Below are 26,655 nucleotides of genomic sequence, written 5' to 3'. Positions count from 1 at the left end.
CACATGCCAAATCTAACTGAGGTGGCTCTACATATAGCGCTTTTAAAAACGGAAACTGAAATAACCAGAGAGCATCAGCTGCGGCAATCTCATACTATTAAGCTAGGCAGAAGTGAGTAGTCTTTGTCGATAGATCTCTATTTTAGTATTTTGTCGAAAGCGCTTTTTTTCACGAATTTATATATTACGAATTTATTTGACGATTTTCGATTTATATCACGAATTATATTATAGCACATTTCTAATAGGTTTAACGAATTACATGTCATTTATTTGAATCCAAATTTATTTTAATGACTTAGTATTTACAAAAAAGATGTAATTCTTTTTTTTAAAAAGAAAGTTTTTATATGGATTTGAATGATTGTTTTGAATTCTTAGAATTTTATGCATTTGCAATGTACCTAAGTTAGTAGCGAGCGAAGCAAACCATATAAGATTGCGTAGCAATTTTCGAGGGTTGGCGAGGGTTAGCAAGCAAGAGGTTTTAAAGAGTTAGCAAGCAGGGTCCTCTATTTTAATTGGATAATAGGTTTAATTAATGGTTTAATTGGAAAAATAACTATTCCTATTGAAATTAAATGTATAATTTAATTCCAAAGATATCTACTTCAATAGGCCCATAGGTTCCATCTATTGTAGATTTTAGTTAGTAAAGTTGGCTTTAGTAAATATCTTCTCCAAGTGTGGTTAATTTAAAACAAAACCAGAAAACTCCAAATTCGTTCTCAAATATTATTTAACATTTACAAAATATAGTTGTTTGTTTTCAATGGTTTGATTTAATATTATAAAACCAAGAAAATTAAAATTTTGGTAATAGTTTAAGACATATATCTTTTTGAACAGTAAAAGGCGTTGTATCTGAATGATTAATATCCAACACTTATATCCATTCAACTATTAATCAGAAAATTTTGCAGAAATTCTAGGGTTTCCGTACATCTGGAGATAAAATACAAACCGTTACTTCGACCGTTATTAATATCGATATCTTGTTTCAAGCGCTTTGTGGGATCATTTGTAATTCGACGAAGGAAGTTTAGAAGGATATATATGGCGGAATCTTGTTTCCAATAACTGATAGAAGAAAATGTTATTTTTAACCCCCTTCTCGTAACAAACCCGTTTGTGACCCTTTTACTCATTTCTACTCAGGAATGCTTAAGGAATGCAAATTCTCCAGCTACGGTGTAATGTATCGAAAAGTCACCGAAAAGTTCGAAATAAATGGTTTCTAGAAAACGAGAAATCAAAACAGAGGTACACATCCATTCATCATTCCGATATTTTCCTTATTTATTTTTGATGTGATAAATGATACGGTTTACGGTTTCGAACGTTAAAATATTATTATTAATGTTGGTAAACTATCCGGAAATTTTCTGCCCAGTTTTGTTTATTCCTTTCACGTTGTTTTATTTTTATTAGGCTTTATTTGATATTGCATATTTAAGTTATCAAATATGAAATTAGGGAGGAGACATGAAATACAGAATAAATGTTTCTTTTTATTTTATCTGATAACTTAAGAGTCTTATCAAGAAATTCTTTAACCAGATTTCCTTTCTCAATATTGCCTCGATAGATTTTTACAAATAAAATTGAAGGAGAAACATTGGATAAAAATTAAAAGTTGTTATAATGTAACTTAAGTGTTATTTAGAATAAACTATCTATCCACTTTTGTTTGTACCTTTTTAATAAATCCTTGTTTGAAATTATCTCGATACATTTTTCAATATAAAATAAGGAAGAAACATTGAATACTCAATCTACTTTTGCTTGTTCCTTTTTATTAAACCCTTGTCCAAAATTACTTCGATATGTTTTTCAATATTAAATTAAAGAAGAAACATTTAATAAAATTAAACAGTGATATAATATTTGAAGGCTTCAGCGTGTTACCAAGACAAAATTATCAAACCACTTTTGTTCATTCCTCCTTTTAAATCCTTGTTGAACATTGCTGCGATAAGTTTTTAAATATGAAATTATGCATTTTTAAATATGAAAGTTTTCAATGAAAATATAAAATCTATTTATGATATATTTTTAGAAATCTAAAATATCGTTCTTTCACTAGTTAAGAAAAAGATTTATGATTGATTGATTTAACACAATATTAAAATATCAGGCATACGCCTGTCGTGACAATTATTGTTGTTATATTTTATTGTCGTGTAAAGTGTCATAATTCAGAAACATAAAGCAATGATTATCTTACATGCTAATCTTCAGCTAGTGTGGGATTAAGCTTATCGTAAAAGAGTTCAGTAATGCTGTAGTCGAAACTTCAAATTGAATTAGTAGCAAAAAAACTGATTGAAAAATAAATATAAGCAGTGAGAAAAGAATTGAGTAAAATTATTAGTATCATTTCTTCACTGTATGAAAATATTTCTCAAAATGGAGTAAATATATGTCAAAATAGCTCCGGAGCAAATTTAATCGAACTTGAAAACTCCATGTACTCATTTTTGAGTATAGTGACATTCTCAAAATTGAAACAGCATATACATGTGAAGCATAATACATATAGTGAAACAGCATAATTAAGTATTAAGCATATCACTATATTCATTACTCAAACATGCTGCTGCAATACATATATATATATATAGATAGTCAAAGGTATCATNGATAACGTAATTAATAACAATGATTTATTCTAATAAAAAGCTAAAAATTCACCACTTAAAAATATTACAGTGCTATTAAATTAGCTAAAGCAAAAATACACTTATGGACAAAAAAGTTAGCGCACCAAGAAGGAGTCGTCAAAATGAAACGAAATTTTGCATATGTAATGACTACTTTGATGTAAGTAAATGATTAAAAAATCAAAGGTTATCGTTTTTCTTTGATTTTTCTAATCATTTACTTATATCAAAGTAGTACATATGTAAAATTTCATTTCATTTTGACGGCTTCTTCTTGGTGTGCTAATTTTTTAGTCCATGAGTGTATGTATATTGTGAAAGGACGCATATATGCACTATACTCAATAATGAATACATGAAGTTCAATTCGACTATATTTGTTTCAGAGTCATTTTGGCACATTATTGCTCAATTTTGCTAAACTTTTTCTTACAGTGTTTTGTGTTTTGATTAGTTTCTACAATAATTATTTATTTATATATATTAATCATGAACATCATTATTTACCATGCATTTTTTACTTGGTAGTATTTTCCATGTATAAAAATGTTTCCTTCATTTGTTAAAGAAAATTTTAATACCACTTTATTTTATCCCGAAAGTCGGAACAGAATAAACATTTCCAAATAAGCATTTGTCCTATATATAACCATTTCGGCGAACAATACCTAACAATTCCAATCGGCTTACAATTAACTCTAAATTCACCTAAGTGCAAATTAATCCCGCCATTTCATGGTCAAGGCAGAAGAACACAAGAGTTCCACACTTACATCCACCCACATCTCAGACGTGGTAAAGGAAGTAAGAAAATTACCTTTTCCCAATTCCAAAGCATCATCTTCAAGAACGAGAGAAATTAAATAGGTATTTTAGTCATATGACAAACATACTCGTCTGGCAAATACTTCTCCATTACCAGAAGACTTTAATAATGACAAAGTATTCTCAGAGGGTAATTACTCTTTTGACATGGCCGACCCGTCAGCAACAACCCTCTGAGTGAATTACCGCTGTATGAAGCTTTTTTGACAAGTCCTGTGGAATTGTTAGTTTTAATTTAAATTAACATCTAGACAGGTGTCTCTCTGCATCTAATGCTGATATTAGACGGTTTTCAATTATTTTTGATGGTATTTAGGTAGTAATAGTGGCAACATGTTGTTTGAGCGGCATTGTTTAAATAAATTCAATTGCAGTTAATGGATTTCGTGATAAATTTTTACCGTACAATAGTATCGGTCCCTAGAGATTGTTGTAAATTTCAATCTCCTACCAAATATGTCAAACTAAACAGTATTTTTATTTTCGTTCTAGTTAAAACTATTTGTTACCCTTGTTTTATTGTCCATACTGCAATAAAAAATGAGTACTAAAAGATTTTAGAATGAATTTTGAGCAAATTTTTGCTTAATTTATTAATAATAAATAGTTTAGCTCAATTTCATGTAAATGTTCATTAATGTTGTAATATGGTTTGTATAAATGATTAAAACAAAATATTGAAAATTCAATGATCGTTACAGGTTTGGTCTTATTCGATTAAGCGTAAAAATACATTACAAGCAATACCCCATTTCTCTAAATAGAAATAATTAAACTTCTTTCTACTTTTGTTTTTTTCCAAAACTCAATATATGATACTGTGCAATTTTATGCAGCTTTCTTCAGTTTATCGCTAGGCAGAACTTATTATTTATTTATTTAATTTTAGATACATTGATTAAACCCCATAACCATAACGTGATTTTCAGAGGTGCTTTTGATTTGATTACGAAGGGGAGGGGGATAATATTGTATAACAAGGTCCACTTTTTTGGTAACTATTTTTAAAAAGGTAATTTTCTGGCATATATGTGAATTACAAAAGAAAATATACAAAACACATTCACATAGCTTATAAATATTTACAAAAGGGGAATTAAATAGGTTTTTATTTAGAGGTAGGTTTTTGCTAAGTATTTCGTAAATGAGAGGTTTTAATTAAGCATTTCGCAAGTGACGTTCACTGATAAAATTTTCTTTTTTTCTTTTAAAACTAACGAAGTGCAGACGTTTTGTCAAAAGTATATTTCAAATCCATTTTTAAAAGTTCTGTTCGTAAGCACCCAGCATGTGTCAATTTTTTAATTGTTTATTATAAACTCTTTTGAGCTTGAAATGTATTTTTTAATGTAGCAAGAAAAGAATCCTGTTTTTTTTTTAAAATTGATTTTAGGATTTCTTTACTTTGTTTATGATCAAAAAAGTACAATGTACATGCATATTTTTTACTATTTTTTAACAACAAAAGTTCTTTTGTTTTATTTTTGCATTATAAAGTTTACTTAGCATGCAGCTTAAAACAATTTGGAAATGTTAAATATAAGTAATTATAACTATTAAATCTCGTTCAAATTACTTTTTATCTTACCTCGTTTCTTTTTTCTGATATAACTATAACAAAATTTTAAAAAAGGAATATATCTACAGAAATATACTTTACAATTAAAAAATAATTGTTTTATCGTCTAGACATTTTATTATCCTCTTATAGTTATCCTCTAGTGTATTTCTCAAATGAAGAAAAAACTCGTTTTTAAAAAACTTTTCGATTTAATTCATTTAACAATTTTAAACGAAACATAATCTTTTCTTTGCAATAGACAAATATAGTATTAAACAGTTTACAAAACAAATTAAACATTTTTCATGCTTAGACTCTGAAAAAACTCAGAAAACAATACAAGAGCGAAAATCCGTAATGCTCTTTCGGGCAAATAAATTTTCAAAGACAGGTTTTAAAAAAAAGTCAACTTATCTTACTATTTATGTTTAATCTGAGCTATTTTAACTCATGCAACTGAAACTTGGAGAGTGGCTAAAGAAGGTAAAGAAATACTAGCAGTTCTTGGGAGGATGAATCTGTAGGGGATGAATCAAGGTGATGGTATCTGGAGAAAAAGGACAAATAGCGAACGACACAAAATCTGTGAAGACTCGGATATTATAAATTTCATCCATATCCAAAGGTAAAAATCGGCTGATCTTATTATCAGCATGCCTGATGCCAGCATCACGAAAAAAGTTTCCGTAGCCATGCCAACAGCGACACTCTAAAAGAAAGTTGTCCAGGGCTCAGATGAGAAGACTAATTGGTAGGAGACTTGAGTAACTCAAGAGTAACTTTGAGTAACTCAAAAGTAGCTTTGAGTAACTCAAGAGTAGCTTTGAGTAACTCAACAGTAACTTTGAGTAACTCAACAGTAAGTTTGAGTAACTCAAGAGTAACTTTGTGTAACTCAGGAGTAACTTTGAGTAACTCGAGAGCAACTTTGAGTAACTTTGGAAAGAGACTTGAGTCGTCCTCAAAGTAACCGGATGAATAGTCAAGGCGAAAGATAGGGACAGCTATGAATAGAATTCTAAGAAAAGCCAATAAGTCTCACACTATCTTGTCAAGCCATTGAGGAAAAAAAGGAAACCGAACACAATTATCGAAGCTGCAATTCTTGAAAAATTTTAAAACATTGGAACTAACCCAAAAAATCAAATTATCATTTAAAATTATATTACGTTCCTTATACCATTTACAAATAATAGCAGCTAATTAATAATCGTATAACTTTGTCACACTATCCTTAATGTGCTAAAGTTAATCTAATGTCTATTCGTATGATTAAAACGTGTTAATGATTAGATTCAACTGAAATTAGATTGGAAGTTTCGGTATATTGAAAAGAACCAAACTATAAGTTTCAAGATTAGTCATATGCTATTAAATCCATTCTACAGACTGTTTGTTAGTAAATATCGGAAATGGGTGAAAGATTTGGTTGCAAGAGCTAATTGACTAAGTGCAAGGGAATATCTTTGATACGTAAGAATATTATCCTAATGTATTGTAATTAAACTAGGAGTAATGCACGACATTATCCTTAACTTAATGAAAGGCAATTTAATTCACACTCGTTGTTTGATCTTTTACATTAACAGTATTTTCCACAGATCATGTTACTTTTATGGATTGTCCACTGTGCTCCGTACATTTAGAAATCTTGTACCTTCTCTAAGAAAAATATTTCAATCGCAGTATTCTATCTTTGATTGGAAATTCAATCTTCTGTTCATTAAAGTTTGACTTAATCCCTCAAATCATTTTTTTAAAAACGTTCAGTATTATTTTAATATATTTAGTATCTTTCATGGAATTTTACACTTTTGAAAATCAGCTAATTTTTTCAAGAAAAAAAATCAAGCTAATACTTTTTAGCGTTGAAATACATTATCCTTTAAGCATAATTACATAAAAGTATAAGTAAAAGAAATAGAGTTTTAGTATTTTTAATTTAAGTAGCTTCGCGTTTCTACGTCATTCTTTTACTATTTTCTTCAGATTACGGATAATCAACACAAAGGCTTAAAAAAATATGTCGGAAAAAAAGTTGCCTCTTTATATTTGGGTTAAAATATATAAAATTAAATTTCTTACATTAAATGCGAATGAAATTACATACATGAGATAATAGGATAATGAATGTAGCATTATTTAATTTCAAGATATGCTTTTCAAAATATCATGAATTATATTCGTATCATAAATGTTGTTTTTGCTTTAAAGTAAACAAATAAAAGATTACAGATAAATTCGGTTCAAACTTTTAAATTATTAAACAAATGCGATGCAAATATAAATAAACATTAAAAATATCCCCATGCAATTATCTTTGACTTACTGAAAAATATCTTGCTTCATGACTTCTCTTTTATTAATTTCTGGAAAAGTCCTTCAAACAAAATATGGAATTCGAAAAATATCTAGCAAAAATGCAACGTAATTACGATAATAGTAATTAATTTTTGACTGTTGTGAATTTCTGTTTGCAAACTACGCAAAATAAAAATCAGTATTAAATTACTCTAATTTTCAACCATTTCCTAGTGATAAAATGTGGCGTAACTACCTCTACAATTATTCAATTCCGGAGTAATGTAGCGTAACTACCACTATAATTGTTCAATTCCAGTTCGCTAGTATATAAGACAAGTTAACTCGATTGTATCTCGTGGTTCCTTTTAGTAGATGACGGTTGACATAGTCTGTAGCATATCCCCACATTGGTGACCCGGAAGTGATTTGAACACCCCAAACTCAATAGAAACGCCAGCTTCGATTTGAACACACCTAATTCGATGGATGGTTCACTGTGAACCCTTCCACGTGCTCATATTGATGTGGGAATTTCTGATGAAGTAGGTGTGTTCAGATCGCGTCCTGGTCACCAATGTAGACGGAGGCTAATGACAATGTCTTATGTCAAAAGGTACTACTTGATAGAATTGAATTGAACATGTCTCACATACAAGTGAAGGAAAATTAAATAACTGTAGTAGTTACACCACAAAACTAAAACATGTAGTGTAATATTTCTCCAATAATGGCGATGAAAAACTTAAAAATAATGTCTGAAGGAACCTTTTATTACGGTTTATTATTACGATTTACACTAAATCGAGTGTTTGCATACATTTTGAAAGGCGTATTAATTCTAAATCTATACAAAAATAGAATAAAATTCTTACACAACGCTTATGTACATTCATGTTATGCATAAATTATGTTTGATTCCGAAAACAGCAATTTTGGCATACTCAAGATATCGTATGTAGATTTGTTTACTATCGAGAACGAGAAGAAGTAAATTTGTTGTTGTCTTGCACGCTGCTATACATCCTTGGAAACATGGTAGTGCAGTAAGATTAATTCATATTTTAATTTTTAAATATCTGATAATTGTACTAAATAATTTTATGATATTTAATTTAGATCCTTTTTCTGTTCTTTTAAGCCTAATTCGAATTAATTTAATATTCTCTCTCTGAACTATCCGTTATGTTAAGTTTAAAAACTAATTTTATTTTAAGAATTCATGCCTGCATGCATCTTAATCTCACTGTTTTTACTGCGAAAATATCCTTAGTGACTTTATGTGTATGATACCTTGTTGTTATGTAACATTTTGTATGTTGTATGTTAGTGCAACTTATCATAAAAAAAGACGGCAACTACTTTGTACCGTAAGTAGTATACACGAAGATTCTTGGTGTTTCACTGCACCAAGAACTATTCTTGGTGTTTTCTTACATCAATAATTATCTCTAATGTTTCACTAAATCACTTTTTTTTATGCTTTACTATTTTTTATGCAGTTTATTAAAAAGTGCCCTTTTTAACAAATTGTCACGTTAGCATCTCCAAGTGAAATTAAAAAAATTAAAAATTAAAGAATATCAAATAAAAAAAGAGGAAATTAAAAAAGATAAAGTATCCAATTATTATATTATAAGGCACTAAAAAAAGCAATACATCTTGATCGCGTATGTATCTGTCACTCTACATACAATATTCGACATAGAAAACAACATCAGATACAAATTAAAGAAATGGCATACATATCGAAAGTGGGATTTGAAAAACTCATTTTATCCTGGAGTTCCATTTTTCCCCCCGTTTATTGAAAAACTTTTTAATAAGATTATTAGCATTTTATTAAATATGATTTTATTTAATATTTTATTAAATATATTGATAAATTATAGCCCAGACTTATACATTTCATAAACGCATTTGAGATTCACCTTTCAAACTGTTAAAATTGCATGGTAATATATAAAAATCTAGTTATCAGATAATCCAGTAATCTACTTATCACGGAATTGAAAGTTTGGTTTTTAATTTTACTGAAGACTTGTCGTTGACCTAAGGAAAACTGGAAGTTTGGTAATTGTTAATTCTGAGGAGTGAAAAAATCAATTTCCAAATAGACCCATGATTATGCTGTTCCGAATTCAGTGCTTTTATACAATACTACCAAAGCATGAGAAAACCATTTTTAAAATGCAGTTTTTGGTATAAGTTATGTTCTTATTTTTTTGTTAAAATATTTACAAGTATTAATCTTTAAAATTCAACAATGTTAAACTCCAAATTCTAGGATAATTTTACAAAAAATCTTATTTTAGAACTTATGAAAAAAAGTCTGCTGCAATATTGTTTTTTTTTAAATATCTCTGTCTAACTCAGAATATGAAATATTTCTTCCTATTTATATCTATTATTTGTTAAGTAGAATATATCAGAGAAAAAGTTCATTTTCCTCAGATTTCTTTTACTCTTTTATTTATTCCCATCCTTCTCACTCCTGTTAAAATGACGGACGGAGTGACATTTCGCCCTATATTTCTCGTGCCCGTGATATTTTCAGGTTGGAGTATTTAAAAGCAGTGCTCCAAAATGTCTAAAACTATCTGATTTTTTAAGTCTATAGAATCATGTTTATTTCTCTCTCTCTTTGTACCAGATAGCTGTACCAGACAACTTATAATGTATTTATATAAAGTTTATTTTAAACTAGATTTAAACATTCATATAATAAAATATATAATATTAAATTTTCATAAAATATAATATATAATTCATAAAATATAATATATAAATGATATATTATGCACTGGTTACCCAAAATTTAAAAATGAATGTATATATTGCGCATAAACTTTATTTAATTTTTTTTTAAAATAAAAATGAGGTATTTTTACTACCGTTTCTTCGAAATAAAGCGACTATTAAGGGTTTAATAGATTAGTTAGCTAATACGTAAATGCCACAGTATTTTTAGCGTCACAGCATTCGAAACTTTTTTTTCTAAAAAATGGCCTATATTTTCACTGCCCTAAAGACACATTTGATACTTTAAAAAGGTTAATTTAAATTTCTTTTTTAATTAAAAAATAAATGATCATTTTTTTTTTAGTAGACTAAGTAAAAAACCTGAAGCGTAATTATCCTTTTATGTTTCAGGGCCTAAAAATTCAGCCTAAATTTCTCTGTACATGAGGAAATATTCTTTCCCATGAATGCATATTTTTCATCTATTTCTTCATACACTATATTTGAAAATAAAAAAGATTATATTTTTAAAAAAAAATTTCAAAGTGTGCAAAGATAAACATAAAATATAAAAAGTACTGTCGAATCAAAATTTTATTCTCTTCGTTATCTTAGAAAAAGCGTTTTTTTTGTTTTTTTATTTTTTTAAATAAAAAAGAAAGGTACTGTCGGAAACTTTATTATTAACACAAAGTTGCTTTCATAACTGTTGGTAGCAAAATATTTAATTAAAAAACCGAAGAATTCGTAGAAAAATTTTATTTTTAAACATTTTTTAAGCGTATATTTGATTTATTATAATTAAAGAAGTACTCGAAGCGAATAAAATTCAAATCATTCTCAGAATAAATTTTATACTCCCATTTAAAGGAAATGGTTTTCTCTATAACAAAAATTAAATGATTTCAATTCTTTTTCATTAATAAAAACTAAGCCTTATTATGTGAGAAAAATAATCCAGGTTGATACTTTTATTGCTTTTCCTTCTATAATTTTTTAACACAAGATCACATAAGGATAGTGAATAATTTTTAATTTCTCTTCTCATTATAAATAACACTTATATAGGTCACATTTCCATTTCAATGGATTAAAATAATGCATAGACGAATTATGTAATAGTGGAAACACAGAAATTAATAAAATTCAACGAAGAACACAGATTTGTACCTTTTCCCTGCAAAAAAAATCTTTTATTTTAGTTATAAAATTTAATTTTTATATTTATGTNTATATATATATATATATATATCCTGTTATTTTTACTTGCCACCAAAATGTTGCTCTATCTAAGTTTGCAACACTTAGCAACGTACATGCATTTTCGACATGCGTGTGAAAGACGTGCAATAACACTTGCTATTGTACGCCTTTCTCATCTACGCGTTTTGGAAATATATACTATAAAGCTAAATACTAAAAATCATACTTTAAAAAAGTCTACTAATTTTTAATCAGATGCTTACATGCATTAAATACAGGACAAGACCGTGGAATGAACGATGATATTTGCATTTGACTTTTTCTCCGTACTTTTTGACTTGTCACTTAGTTTTATATCCTTTAAAGAAGAAATTTATCCTTTACGTACGGCAAGTTATTATTCTCGATAAAATGACATTAACCCACGTAAAAGTATAATCATGAGGTTAAGCATTAATTTCTTTCATAAAACTTCAAATTTATAAAAAATCTAGTAGAAATTTTGTTTACAAAATTGTTAATAATATTGCAAATTAATTTTTTGACAGTTAAAAAAATACAAATATGGGAGTTCTAATCTACGCAAAGTATGGTATCAAGGGTGCAGAAATAAAATTAATTAAGAATAACTTTTAAACAAAGGTAAGATTCCGAACAGTAATTAAAATGAGAGATTTAATTAAATTCGCTTCGTGAAATATTTTATGAGAATATTTGACGAGAGCACTTGAAAAATAATTCTCTCCTCTTCAAACTTCAAATTGCATTTTCCTTTCTCGCACCGTATCCTTCATTAATTTTGTTTATCAACTTTAAGCGATAGAATTAATAAAACATGGCTCTAGTTTCACCATCTTGCGCCAGTGCCAAAATCCTTAAGTGTAAAGTCATGTTGCATTTTTACTTCACGTGTGGGGATCAAGTTTATATTTTCACTCTCAAAATATTTTTTGCTATTAATTTTCTTATATTTTTCAGGTCATTTAAAAAAGCGCTCTCGGTTAATTAATTTACGAATAACACGATATTCTTACGGTTTTTTAATGGCCTTCAAATTATCTTCAAAATTACCACTACAATTTTCTACGTTATAAGCAGCACTTTAAATACTTAGATATTTCTTTACAGTTAAGTTTTTTTTTGTTAAAATAATAAATTAAAGATGGTATAAAAAATTAGTTTGAAACATGTATTTCAATGTTTATTGATTAATTTATCTATCAAACATAGTACCGTTACCGTATATATTTGTGATTTAAAAATTGGTACAACCTATAAAAATATTAGTACATAGTTCTCGGTCTTAATAAGAGTCACATAATTGCAAGATTTTCTTTTTAAAAATAATAATGATTATCTTATTGATTTTTTTCATATTTATCTTCTAAATTAAATATATTTTAATTTTTTTTTAATCTTCACATAAATATATTTATTTTACTTTGATTTAGTCTTAAATACTGATTGGATGAAAGAAAAGTCTCTGTCAAAGCACGGAGAAATCGATTCTGGTAAAATTACTGTACTGTATGGTATACACTGTTAAAATTTTCATTCTAAAATTATGGTAAAACCGTCCAATTAACCGTAAAGTTTACGTTAAAGAACATTTTTTCCCTTTATGGTTTGGAAAACATTTACAAAAAGTTTCGTTATAAAATCATGAATACAAACTTGTACGGTTCTTTAAACATTTACTACTGGCATTATTCAAAACCTGAAGGGGAAAATATTTATTTAATTAGACATACGAGCTCTTCTTTTCGAAAGGCAATGGGCATCGGAGAGTGCCGGACACTGAAAATACTTCATGTGTTGAAGGGAATATTGTAGTGTCAACACTAGGACTTGAACTCCAGTTCTACCGGTCATGAGATTGACAGATAAGCACGCTCGGCTATGATATGCTGCCAGTTGCAAAGAACTAAATAGCTTCATCAGGTGGTTCTAGTTGGTACGATAAAATTCTGGTTGTTTAACTGTATTGTGCGAAACCAGTTAATAAACAGTTTTTCTCAAACTTAATTGTTTGATTACCATTTTATTTACGGTTATTTGACTGTTTTGATAAAATATGGTAAAATAACAATTCAATAAATTGTTATTTAACAATTTTTTCCGAGAAATTTCTAACAGTGCAATGACTTTTCTAAATAAAAAAATCCATAATTCTGGTAACAAAAATTAAAGTAAATTAGTAAAAAGTACAAAATTAAAAGGTAAATTTAACCAATGAAATGGTTTTTATGTCAAGCTTTAAGGTCACATGATAAAATGAATAAAGTTTTCCAAATTTCAGAAACTTTTTGTCACCTATTGTAAAACCGTGTTTTCTAGTTAAGTTTACCTAAATCATTACCAAAGCCCTTCGATAAAAATTATCCATGGTTTTGATATCCCCATAGAGCCAGAAACAATGTAAGTTTCACCATATTCTGATACTTTTGATCATAATTCTTTGCTCAGAGCTGGTACTTAAATTTAGTAATTATTTGCAACAAATCTGATACAATGGTATTTTATAGTACAACTGGAAATGTTTGCTAAAAATTAGCCTTGATATTATCTCCACGGTTCAACAGTTCACCCGGTTCAATTCAGGTTGACCCAATGAAGGCAGAAAACAGTCGGTTATTACAAGTTAGACCAATGTATGCAACCATTATTAATGTAACTTCATGACACGGATTTAACACAATTTTAAAAATTTGTTAGTGACAAATTAAACACTATTAACATTTCACTGCAATTCATAATTTAGTAAACATTGAATATTTTGAAGAAAAGTACAAAATAAGTAATTTCTTGCACTGGAAGTTTATTTTAACATGAATTAAGTTACGCTTATAATGTAGGTATGCTAAAGAGTCCATAGGAAAGGGCCAATAAATAGTGCTATAGATTATCCTTGCGCTCTTGCACTGAGTGAGAAAAAAAAACTTTTGGTCAAAACTACCAGAATATTGCATACTTTTTTGTACTCCTGGCTTTATGGAAGCATCAACAAGCTCGACTACTTTTAAAGAAGCACTTTAGTAATGGTATTGGTAAAATTAAAAGTAAAATACGGTTTTCATTAGCATGCTGTTTGGCAGTAAAGGTGGTAAATTTGAAATTTAGTAAATGTGGTAAAACTTGATCATTTCATCATGATACTTTAGAAAATAGCATAAAAACGATTTATTGGGTAAAATTTACTTTTCAGTTTTGTATTTTTTATTAAATATGTAGTAATAAGAACTATAATTTTGAGAAACGGAATTTTCTGTAAACCATATGAAACTAAAAATTATCAAGTGAATGATTTCAACATCGTAAATTTTGCTTTTATTAACCAGTATTCTGTTTTTCTTCCTTTCAAGAAATGTTATTAACATGTAGTCCCTTAATTTTACCAGAATTTTATTCCCAGAGAGAGACACAATGTATTAATATCTGAAGTATTTCAATTTCTAAATTGTAAACATTTCTTTTTGTTGGTGTTCATAGGCAAAATCTTTTGTAGGTGTTAAAATAAATTAATTGTCTTTGCTTTGTTTTTTTTATTACAAATAGTCAACGCTTTAATTCTAAATATATTTCTCTTATTGCTCATTATCATAATCTTTTGCAGTTTGAACTCGGAAATTTTATTTTCCTATTCTCTCTTTTTTTTAATAGATGTGGAGGACTTTGACGTTGATGACGGTCCGGACTACTGTCCTAGGCACAAAGAAGAAGCAGAGGCAAAGGGTCGAGACTGCTTACGGAAGTGTAAAAATGACGCTGACTGTATCAGTGCAAAAAAACGTTGCCTTTGTGATGGAATGTGTGGATGGAGCTGCGTTAGACCAGGTATGTTTGATTGAATAAAAATTAATATTCTTAAGCCTCTCTAACTCTACCTTAAACAAATTTTTTGTGGTGTGAATTTTTTAGAGGAACAATTTTTGATGTTTTTAAATTCAATTTGCGTTTTATAAGTAAATGAATTCGATTTTCTGTTTGAAGGACTTATCCATTTTTAAAGAAATTAACAACGAGAAATTATGAAGCCCCAAAATTTAAACAAAAATTACTTAAAGAAAATTTCTCGAAATATTTGTTTAGAAGTAAAAAAAAGTATTATCATTTTATTATGGGCAATGCATATTTCTTAGACAGTTAAATTTATTTAATTCTTAACATTATGTTAAATTATCTTATCATTTTCTCAGCTGTTTTGTAACCGTTAACTTATTTCTCCTGATAACTCAGTTCGATGAAAATTCTAATAAAACAACCCTTCAAAAATTGTCATCTTTCTATTTATCATCATCCATTTTATTTTAGAAGGCCATTAATCTTTCTGAAATTGCAAATTTATTGTCATAGTAATTTCACCGTTTGATGCCAAAACTAGCCATAAAGTTATGACTGTTAGCTATATCATCTACAAGCAATTTAAAATGGCTTCATTAATTTATCCTGATTTTTTTTCCTTCTGATAAACAGTCAAATCATGAATCTGTTCTTGGGATGGTAATGACTGTAGATTTAAAGGTTGAGCCTACTTTTTTGATCTTCCACTAAAAAGAATTTTTATAAGCTTTTAAACAACTGAATTTTTTACTCTATGATTATATCCTATTAACTTATAACTGCAAAGATGTTGAACAAAAGATCTTGCTTACATCACCATCAAGATAGCATTAAATTCTACTTGATGTTTTCCCTTTTGAATAGAAACTTAGTCTTTTAATGATATTTAAAAACAATGGTTTTCGAAAACTTTAACAAAGTAACTGCAATACTGTAATAACTGTAACTATACTAAAGTAATCAAGATAACAACGCGAAAACAATGTGGTTAACAGAAAACCACTATGTAAAAAATTCCAGAACAAATTACGGTAAAAAGTACCGGCACTCAGGGTGCCGGTATTTTTAATAGAGCATGCTACGGAACAAAAAATCTGATATGCCGTAATTTTTGTAGTAATAATTACAGTAAAATCATTTAATCCCTCTAATTAAATAAATACTGTAAAAGTTACGGTATAATATTTAACGGTAAATTTGATTTGATGGATCACCCAAAGTTCCGGTACTTTATAACGAGATTTGATCCCAATTTTCTTACAGGGCAGCATTGCCACTCTATTTAAATTTTAAGAGATCAATATTCTACCAAAAACGGAATAGTGTTTATTAAAGTATTTCCATAATTTAAAATAAGCACTTGCAGATAAAAGTGTTGAAGCTGTTATTGAAAGGAATTTTTTTCAGTGACCAGCATTGGAATCTAAGCTAGTTTTTTTTCGCCTCCACAAATGCTCTTCTCATTTATATCATTTTATTTAAATAGTTCGATAATGCAGCCATTTCAATTAATTTGACTTTTAAAATTAAAATTTTTAGACAACTAACGCTTTTTTAAAAAACTTACTAGATATATAATTTTATCATTAAAACATAAACATGTATCTTACCACATATTAAAAGGCAATAAAATATTCTACATTTTACTTAATGCATAAATAAAACTGCATTTTTTAAGACACAAACATTCTCTAAAGATGAAACATTAAATTTGATGTAGCTATGCGCATTAAGATAAAACTAAATTATTATTTCGATTTTAAGAATAATTTGTTTTTAAATTATCTAATAAAAATGTTACTTTCTTCTGGATATGTACTTGAATATTTAGAAAAGTATTATATTTCGAATTTAGTGTTATACCGTGAGATCTCTAAGATTATTATAGTTTTGAGTTTCGTACGCTGATGTTTTTTCTTTTCATTTCAGCTTCACTTTAATCCTAATGAATGTAGTCTAAAAAAAGAACTTTACCGGAAAATTCATTTCTTTACGTATTTCTTTTTTCTGTTTCTTATCCTTCACTAGTTTCGTGTATCTTTTAAATTATTTTCAAATCCAACTTAAATCTTTCTAGTTTATTTTTTGTTAGAAATGCTGAATTATTCGCCCGAGAGCTAAAAATAAGCAGCCTCCAGCAAGCCTTGGGTATTTGTTGTTAAAAAGAATTCAAAACATAACAAAGTTTATGAAGATATAAAATATGATGCATATAAAGTTAAATTATTCTTTCATTTTTATTAAGTAGCATACAGAGTGGTTATAATTAAAAACTGGGTTGCCTGTAATTCGTGGCTGTGAAAACAAAATCCAAAGTACTTGAATTTTGTTCAAATGGAAAGAAAAGGAAAGTGATGTCATATCAAAACAATAGTTCTAATTTTACGATAAAGGGGGCTGTACTAGTTAATTATATGGCTACAGCTCCAGTGACATTTGAATTTTAACAAAAGTAATGAAAGAACAATGCAATCATTTTTTAATGTCATTACATCAAAATCAGACACAAAAATATCGACAATAAAAGTAGAATAGTTTTGAGACTTTATTAATAAATGCTGTATATGTGTCTTTTCTGACACAAATATAAAATTGAGAGACACCATGCTCTAAAACTAATGGGAGTATATAATATAGATATAATGAACTCGTTTTCAAGTTTGCGATTGAGCCACTGAACAAAACACTACTTAGCAGACCCAACAGCAAGGATTTACATTATGGATTCGTCGTACAATGCCTGCTTTATGACCTTTAAGTTAGTTAAGTTTGAATTTGGACAACTGATCAAAGATTATTCAACTGATCCCTCAGCCAGAATTTAGATAAAATAAGATGACTATTTCCTGTGAAAATAAAAGGTTTGAGATAATAGTTAAGAGATAAAAATAATAAAATAGTAATTGGAGAACAATAGTTGTGAGATAATTATAAAATTATGATTACATGAATCTTGGTGTTCAATTTGTTGGAAAATTATAACGCTTCTACGCTTAGAGAAAAAGTATGATCATATTTATCAGAATATGTAAAATTCACCGCTTTTCTGGCTCTCTGGAGGCACCAAAAAACTCCGTAATTTTTATCGAAGTGCAGTAATAAAAATTTTGGTGAAAATAACAAAAAAACATGCTTTTTCAATATAGGATGAAACTTGGTAGCTGTCGTAAAATTTGGTACTTTTATCATGATACCTTAGCATGGTATAAGAAACATTTATTCGATTAAATTTACTTTTCAGTTTTGTATTTGGTTATAAGAACTATAATGTTGAAAACCTTTCCAATAAACCGTTATCATATGAACGGAAGAATTACCAAATTAATTGGTTTAAGTACCATAAATTTTGGTTTTATGAATCAAAATTATGATTTTTATTCAGAAATCATCAGAAATCATCAGAAATGTCGTAACCATACAGCACGGTAGTCTTGCCAGAATTTTTTCCGGGGAAAAACGAAAATTCATCTTTGCGGCTTTGTCATTTATTCAACTTTTTATCTTGCTTGTAGTATTAAGTTAATTATCGTCTATCAGTAACATTTTTAACATTTTTTTACTATGCCTTTTTTTCTTCTGTCGGGAATTTTAGCTCTAACTTCAAGTTATTCTAACAAACAAGTGGTTTTCTTTACTGTTTTTAGAAGACTCGCTTTAACGATAATTACCATGTATTTAAAGTCGACATGTTAGAGCAAACTGCATATCATTTTCACTAGGTACAAAAATAAACCAATATAAATGCAAAATAATTATGAAGTATCGCAGCTTACTGTTGATATTGTATCAACTATATCAAAATTGCTGTAAGTTTCCTTAATAAAACCTAACTATTTTTTTTATTTTTTAAAAATATATTTCACTGAAACTTACTGATGGGTTCTTGTTGAAACAACTATTAAGCACTATTTAAATAAAATATCATCAAATTTTGATTCAATATTATTAGAATCAAATGCAATATTAGATTTAAATATAATATTAGTTTTAAATGTAATATTATTATATTTTAATCTAATGTTATTAGATTTAAATGTATCACTATTTGATTTAAATGCAATATTATTATATTCAAAAGGAATTATTAGATTAAAATGTAATACTATTAGATTTTAAGGATGCAATATCATTAGATTAATGTTAGATTTAATTGTATTTTTTTATATTTAAATGTTGTATATTTAACTTAAAAATTTATTTAACAGACATTTTAGAAAATAATTTTAAAATTCATAGTTTACAGCCGAAACTACCTACAATTATTAAATTCATACATGTTTTCTGACATTTCTTTATTTTACTTACTCATTTGCACATTGAAAACCTCATATTAAGCTTAATACTTAATACCATACATAGTATATTGAATTCATAAATTCATTTATCTTAATATTTAAGTTAAAAAAAAACAATAATAAATACAGAAATGTATTTATCATTGTTTTTTAAAACACATAAGTTTTTTTTTCGGTAAACCCACAAGGACCAAATATTTATAAGTGAGCATAATCCTATAAGAATTTTTCATAATAAAATCAAGGGCAGAAAACTGTTGTAGATATCTGTCCTCATGATATATAAACGTATTACAAATACAGGATTTATCTTGAAAAAATATCTTTCGTAGAAATCAAACATTTCACAAAAAATGTTAAAATACCTTAACCATGTAAAATAAATTGATTTTCCCAGCGGCTGAGAGTTCTCAAATTCCAACAATTTTCTTTCATTTCGATTTTCGATGTTAAAAAGGAAGGGATTCTGTATCCTATAAAAGCTCAGGTAGCTCTCGAAAGAATAAATTGCCACCATTAAGACACGTTTTCCAGAACGAGAAATCTCTGATCAATCGGCACATCAACACCGTGGTATGTGTAGTTAGCTCTGGTTTTTAAATTGCTTTACAAAATGAAACTTTTATGCTAAATACGGGTAGGAGATTTTATATCTGATGCTTTAAAATTGTTTCCTTATTCTATTTGACGTTCTGTATAACAAACCAATATTTCTAGTAGGATATGACACCTTCATTGAAATTGAGAATTTGGCAACGTTTTAAAAATTAAATTTTATTTTTTATTTATTTGTTTCATTGTTTGCGAAGTACAGAGATTTTAAATTAAGCTTCCCAAAGTCAATGGGCTGTCTAAAGTGTTGTATAATAACAAAATTTAGACTACAAACTCTTTAGATGGCGCGAATGATAGGCGTCACCTTAAATGGTAGGCACCATCACCACTATTTTAAGTGTGCTGTACATTTTGTTTTGCAGTGCAAAAACAACATGAATTAGAAACTTTAAATTAAGAATATGGGTAGAAAAATGTACAGCAAGTACAATGGAATAAAAAATTAACACTTGATAATTAGTTCAACTTTGCATTAAGCACAAGAGCTAGTATTATGCATCTAAACTAAATTAATTTATTTACTATATCCTTGGTAACGCTTTGATTCAAAGCGGCTTCTTCCTGCCTACTTTCCACTCGCTGTAGTAGAAAGACAAAACTGCTGCCAAAATAATTAGGAGAAAAAAAAACATTACTATTCCAAGTATTTATTTATTGTTACACATACCTATACAAGCTTCAGTGCTCAGTACAAAGTATGATTTGATATAAGTAAACAGATGCATCCAGGGTTACGGTGGGCTTCGAGCCCTCTCCCTCTACCCTTCAATTATAATGTTGGGTCAGCTCTGATGCGAAACAGTTAAACCACTGGTTTAGTTCTGGCCTTGTTCAGGCATTTGTATACTCACAAATGCACATTTTTTTATAGTTTTAAAAGTCGTTAGATGTTAACTCATAGTTTACTTAGAAAAAAACAATTAGCCGATGAGAAACCGAGTTAACAAATGTTTGTTAAATAAATTAGAAATTATCAAACGGAGAATTTTTGTGCTATCTCCAACTATACTATTGCTGTTAAAATTGCCACATTTCACCGCATTTACTACCAAACACATGGTAATAGAAATAATGTTTTATTGTTAATTTTATTAAAAAGTCAAGTTTTATCAAAAAGTTCAATGCGCTTCCGTGCTTCATTGCTTTTGACCGTACTTTTTTTCTCACTGAATCACAAGAAATTTTAATAATCTTTTATCTTATTTATGGATTTTTTTCCTTAGTTTTCTCTTATAATACCACATTTTGGTTACCTTATCTATATTTTATTTTATAACCAGCGTCGAATAGCCGAACCACTTCTGAGCTTACAACTTTCAATATCCAACTCCGTAGGCTTGTAATTTTAAACCCAATCTAGATGACAAGGGAACTCTTGCATCTAGCATCAGGACGAAATAACCTTTGTGGAGGACTTTCAGATGGAACTAAACAGCGTTTGCGTTATATGGAGAGGAAAACCACGAAAACTTCCCATAGTTAGCCCGACGACAATGATGATCCGTCTATCGCTGAGGATATTTTACCTCAGCAATGTGATCGGTACGTTCCAGGAACATAATTCGTATTAACCAGTTACTTTTGGGATTCGAACCTGGTTCATTTCATTGGGCAGCGAATGCTTTATCTCCTGAGCCACCAAGGCTCTTACCTTATCGATAGTAAAAGAAAAACGTTAGATCCAATGTATATATAGAGCCGTGCTTATTAATTAAATCAAATGCATATTTTGGAAAGCATAAAATTATTGGCAATAATAATACATTTTGAATCTACCGAATATTCATCATGCCCTCTGCTCTGCTCCAAAACCAGTTACACCCGTTCATTGCTTGGATTCATGGATTCCAACAATTGTTTACAGTTTTCTACAATTTTTACTTTAATCATAAGCAAATGAAACGTTTATTCGCATCTTTGCTTGCAGATATCCCTGAGTTTCTCTATAAGATAATTCGAAAAGTTTCTTAAGTCTTTTAAAGCAGTCATTTTGCTCACGAGCTAAGATTTTGAATTACAGCTATGTGCCAAAAAATTATATTTGAAAAATTCAAATTCAGATGAAAGTCTCTTTTACAGCTCTAACCTCCTTTCTATAATTATTTCTTTTTGCTGATCCTTGTTTATCATTCTTTCAAATGTGGCGAGATGCTCTGCGCCATAGTATGAAAAGCACTCCAAAACATTTATCCTACAATCAGCTCAGTAATTCAAAAAGTTATCCTTGCTTTAGTAAATTCCCTTTAACTGTAGTTAATTTTCAGCTTTATTGTTATTCACATCAATATATCACATCAAATTAAAAATAGTTTCGTATTTTAGCGTTATGAGTATTTTCATTCAATTAATGTTTGTTTAAGCCATGGCTCATAATCTGAAGAGTTTATTATCTATATTTTATGTTGTCCAATTCTGTTGTCAAATTAATTTTATTTATTGAAAAGATGTGTGTTTGTGTAAGTGAAAGTGAATATATATCTTCTGAATACTTTTTTTCTCTGAACATAATTAAGTAATCAGCATTCTAAAAAAACCTCTTTGGATGTCGATTTGGATCAGTTTGGATTGGATAATTTAATACCTGCACTAACGTCGTCTTAGATAAATCATGGCATTTCCCGGTTCAAAAGCCAATCAAGTTCAACACACACGTTTGACGTCTCTTATGGGTGCTGCATTAAATCTGTTAGGAATAATCATTTTACTTCATATTGAGTTACAAGTATCTAACTTCTGTTAATACGTTCATTTTCTTAATAGTTAAATTGAAACTTCTTCTAAACAAAGTTTAATAACTTACTGCCGGGCTAACTAATTTGTAGTTAAAATAATTTCGTTAACATCTGAAAATATTCTTTAAGAGATGAGCAACTGAAACTTAAAAACTAAAGATTATTGATCCCCTTTTTTGTATTAAAAAAAAACTACTGTAAAAGAATATTTTCCTTTTACAGTTTTTTTCACAACATTTTTTGGAGTGCTATTTGAGAATCTCAATTACTTAGCGTTTATAACATATTATGTTACAACGCCATGGAAAAAATTCGAAATCATTCGAACGCTTCAATTTCATACTTCCGGGTATTTCGAGCAACGACAAACAAGAAATAAAAATTGAGATGTTAAAAATATATTATTTAGAAAGCATTTTGGCAACACTAAAAAAGCATCGAAAGGTTTCTTCTTTCATACCTCTGTTAAACCTGAAAGCCCCAAAAAGTTTCAAAAGAACCTCTTAATGGCAACTTCCTTCCTCCCTACCCAGCATGCTCTTTTAAGAAACTGGATAATACACTTTCAAAATTGAATTTTCTTCTTTTCCTTGAATATTTTAAAAGTTGTGAGTAAACTGTAACTGTAATCACCATTTTAACTTTATATATAAAATATTTCTTCTTTATCTAAAAGCTGCACCAGTCTAGAGTTTCAGTTAGAATAGCACTCTATCGTTTTGATAACTCGTAATTTACTATTTGTAAAAGAAATATTTATTTCCTAATGCGTTACCACTTATAAAAATCTTTGATTTATGTTTTCTCGAAAATTACTTTTTGCAATATATATATAGGGTAAACCAACCAGTGAAGGAACATTTCATATATATTGATTAAAAATCAGAATTTGAAAGTTTTTCTTTAGATTGATTGGTAACAATAGCTTACTGCCAAACAATAGGAAGTCATCTGGAAATGTTTTGGATTACCTGGTCAAATAGACTTCTCTGGAAAAATTTTTGAATTTGTTATTATCTCTGCAACATCTTGCTTCCTTGAAAAAATTATAAGGTGAGTGTTTGTATTTATATGTTTAAAGTGGAATTAATTGCAGGCAATAGTTTTATTTTTCTCACTGGGAAAAGGAGAATTCAAAATATAGTTATTGAAGTTACGTTTTATTTTTTTTAAGCCTCATAGCATAATAAAGTACTGAGATAAGGGGGTGTTTATTCACTGGATCACCAAACGATGAAAAACCAGTGAAGGAACAAGTGTTCCTTTACTGGGTTTTTTTCTAAGTTAATGAAAATAAAAGATAAACTTTAATTTTCTTGTACCTTTAGTGATGTTCCGCATCAAAAGTATGTTAAAAATACGAAAAACAACTTCTAACCAGTGAGGGAACAGGCATGTTCCTTTACTGGGCATAGATTTCCCAGTGAATGAACAGTATGTGTTAATATGTTGACACTTTAATTTTCAATTCATGATTACAAAAAAAAGTTAACATTTTCCAAGTATTTATATGTTATAATTTCAAGAATAGGCTTGTTTTTAAATATTTGTATGGCTTATAAATTCATAAAGAGCATTAAAAAATAACCAAAATTAAGTGTTCCTTTACTGGGTGTTCATTCACTGGTAAGAGCTGTTCCTTCACTTGGTCTTCTTACTACTTGTTATTTGAACCTCCAAAACTTTAAAACAATATTATGTAAGTTCTCTACAATTTTTTTACATAATTTGCAATTAGTAACAAATATGTTGACACTGTCATTTAACTAAAATTACGAATTTTGAAATTAATAGGATTTTTTGAAAGGCAAGCGAAGCTTAAGTGTTCCTACACTGGTTAGTTTACCTTATATATATTAATAAAACTTTATTATAATTGCTGTGCTAACATTGCTCTTACTAACATTAAGGTAAGTTAAGATGATTGTATTATTTATCGCAGATTTATAATCTCTATTTTCTTCAATTTATAATGCAACTTAATGAGTAGAAAAAAAAAATTTGTTTTAATCTTTAACTAACATCCTTACCCGGTGCCTCTCCGGTAAGAAAAAGAAATCAGTATTGATTAATAGATCCAAATAAACATCATGTAATTCAGGTAAATAATTACTTTCAATATTACTATTTTATAATAATTTTTGCTAACAAATCAATACGATACTATTTAGGAAGCCTTTCAGCCATGCTTTAAATTTTTCCGTTGAATTGACTATTACATTGAATTTATTTCCTTATAAGGCCTTAAATTTTGGATTTGACAATAAAAATTCGTGATAGTAAAAATTTATCTCAATCATAATTACAATTCTCGAAAATAACTATTAATTTCTCTGAACTACTGTGGCTCAGGGGGTGGTTTCGCCTCTCAATGACGTTTAAATCCCAGTGGTGGCTAGTTGATAGAAGTTCTGCTCCGAGCTCGCACAGAACACAGTGCTTACGTAAAATATCGTTAGTGGTAGACTGATCATAGGCTGACGTTAGTGAGCCTATGAGTAGTGGTAGGTTTTCATGTTTTTCTACTCTAAGTAACGCAAAAGCGGGTTATTTCCTTCAAAAAGTGTTCCATGAAGGCTAATTTGTCCCTATGCTTAATCATGGAATTCCTTTGTCTTCTGGATTGAATTCAAAATTGCAAGACTACGGAGTTTAGCATTGATAGTCGCAAACTCAGAATTGGGGCAGCTGTTCAACTTCGGTTATAAAATAAACAATTAAGGGCTGTAATGTCTCTAAAATTACTTTTGGTGCACTATTAAAGCGATACTTATTATTTTTTTACTAAACATTACAATGGTTCTAAAAATCTTACGTCATTTATGGTAACATAACATAGAAAAGCAAATATTAACAATTAATAAATGAAACAAAATTGGTCATAAACTGTCAATTTAGCTCATTTTTGATTAAAGAATAGTAGACTAGCATATATCATATTATATTCTTGAAATTATAGAAAAATTATCACCTGTTGTAATGTTTAAACGTAGTGCAGAATGTAAGAAAGAATATTTTATGAGAATAATTCAAGAATTTATAGCTTTACTACGAACATGAATATTTTTACATATTGTGAGTTGGCATAGTCTACAGGGAAATATATTTGAGCTAACTGGACCTACTGCACTAGCCACGAACCAGTAACCATGGAGGAGACTGGGCCTAGGTAAAACATGCCTGCACTTTTTTTATCCTGTGAGGATTAATAAATAAATTAATTCTCTTAAAAAGTGGCATTTAATTGTAAAAATATTGATATTTTAGTACGTATCTACCTTAGTCCTCCAGATGTAAGTACTGAAACGTTTTAAATTCAAATCAAGTTAATTGAAAAAATTATGTAGCAATTAAAAACAGTTTTCTAGCCCATGTTTTGAGACTTAAGATTGTAACCAACACAGCAAATTGTACCTGTTGACAGAGGTAGGAGCTGCGTACGTACACTGAATATAAAATTCTTCCACTGCTTGGCTCATATATTTACACTGATCCAAGTTACAACACTTTTCTGTATTACTAAAGATTTATAAATGTATATGAAAGGAAATACACAAATTTTATTTTATTAAAAAATACTTGCTGAAATTTTCCAGGGTTTTGTTAATCTGCAAAGACTGGTTATGATCTCTCCGTCTGCTCTTTAGTAGAGATATGAGAGGCAGAGAAAATATAAGTGATAAATATATACATAATCTTAAGCTTTTTATAAATTATCGTATTTTTCTAATAGTTAAAATATTTAAAAGCAATCAGTATTCATTGGTTTGGGTTTACCCTTCCAAAATAAGGTGTTTTTTGGGTTGTTTTGAGGTTGACAGGTGTGAAAAAATACATCTGATGTAGAAAATGGGTGGTGCTTTGCACCAAAAATAGCC

The 26,655-nt window shown here is 28.7% G+C and overlaps 1 protein-coding gene across 3 annotated transcripts in view; it reads left to right on the top strand.

The window, feature by feature from the left end:
- Window positions 1–26,655, top strand: part of LOC107441765 (sushi, von Willebrand factor type A, EGF and pentraxin domain-containing protein 1) — a 411,941-nt gene that overhangs the window by 154,856 nt on the left and 230,430 nt on the right. For all 3 annotated transcript variants that reach the window (XM_016055134.4, XM_071179755.1, XM_071179756.1), the window contains exon 2: window positions 14,956–15,129. In XM_016055134.4, the coding sequence (XP_015910620.3) occupies window positions 14,956–15,129 (174 nt within the window). The remainder of the gene's footprint in view (window positions 1–14,955; window positions 15,130–26,655) is intronic.

This window comes from Parasteatoda tepidariorum, chromosome 4 (genome assembly GCF_043381705.1).
Source record: "Parasteatoda tepidariorum isolate YZ-2023 chromosome 4, CAS_Ptep_4.0, whole genome shotgun sequence".
NCBI lineage: Eukaryota > Metazoa > Arthropoda > Arachnida > Araneae > Theridiidae > Parasteatoda > Parasteatoda tepidariorum.
The sequence above is the reverse complement of the archived record's forward strand: the minus strand, read 5'-3'. Positions and strand labels throughout refer to the sequence as shown.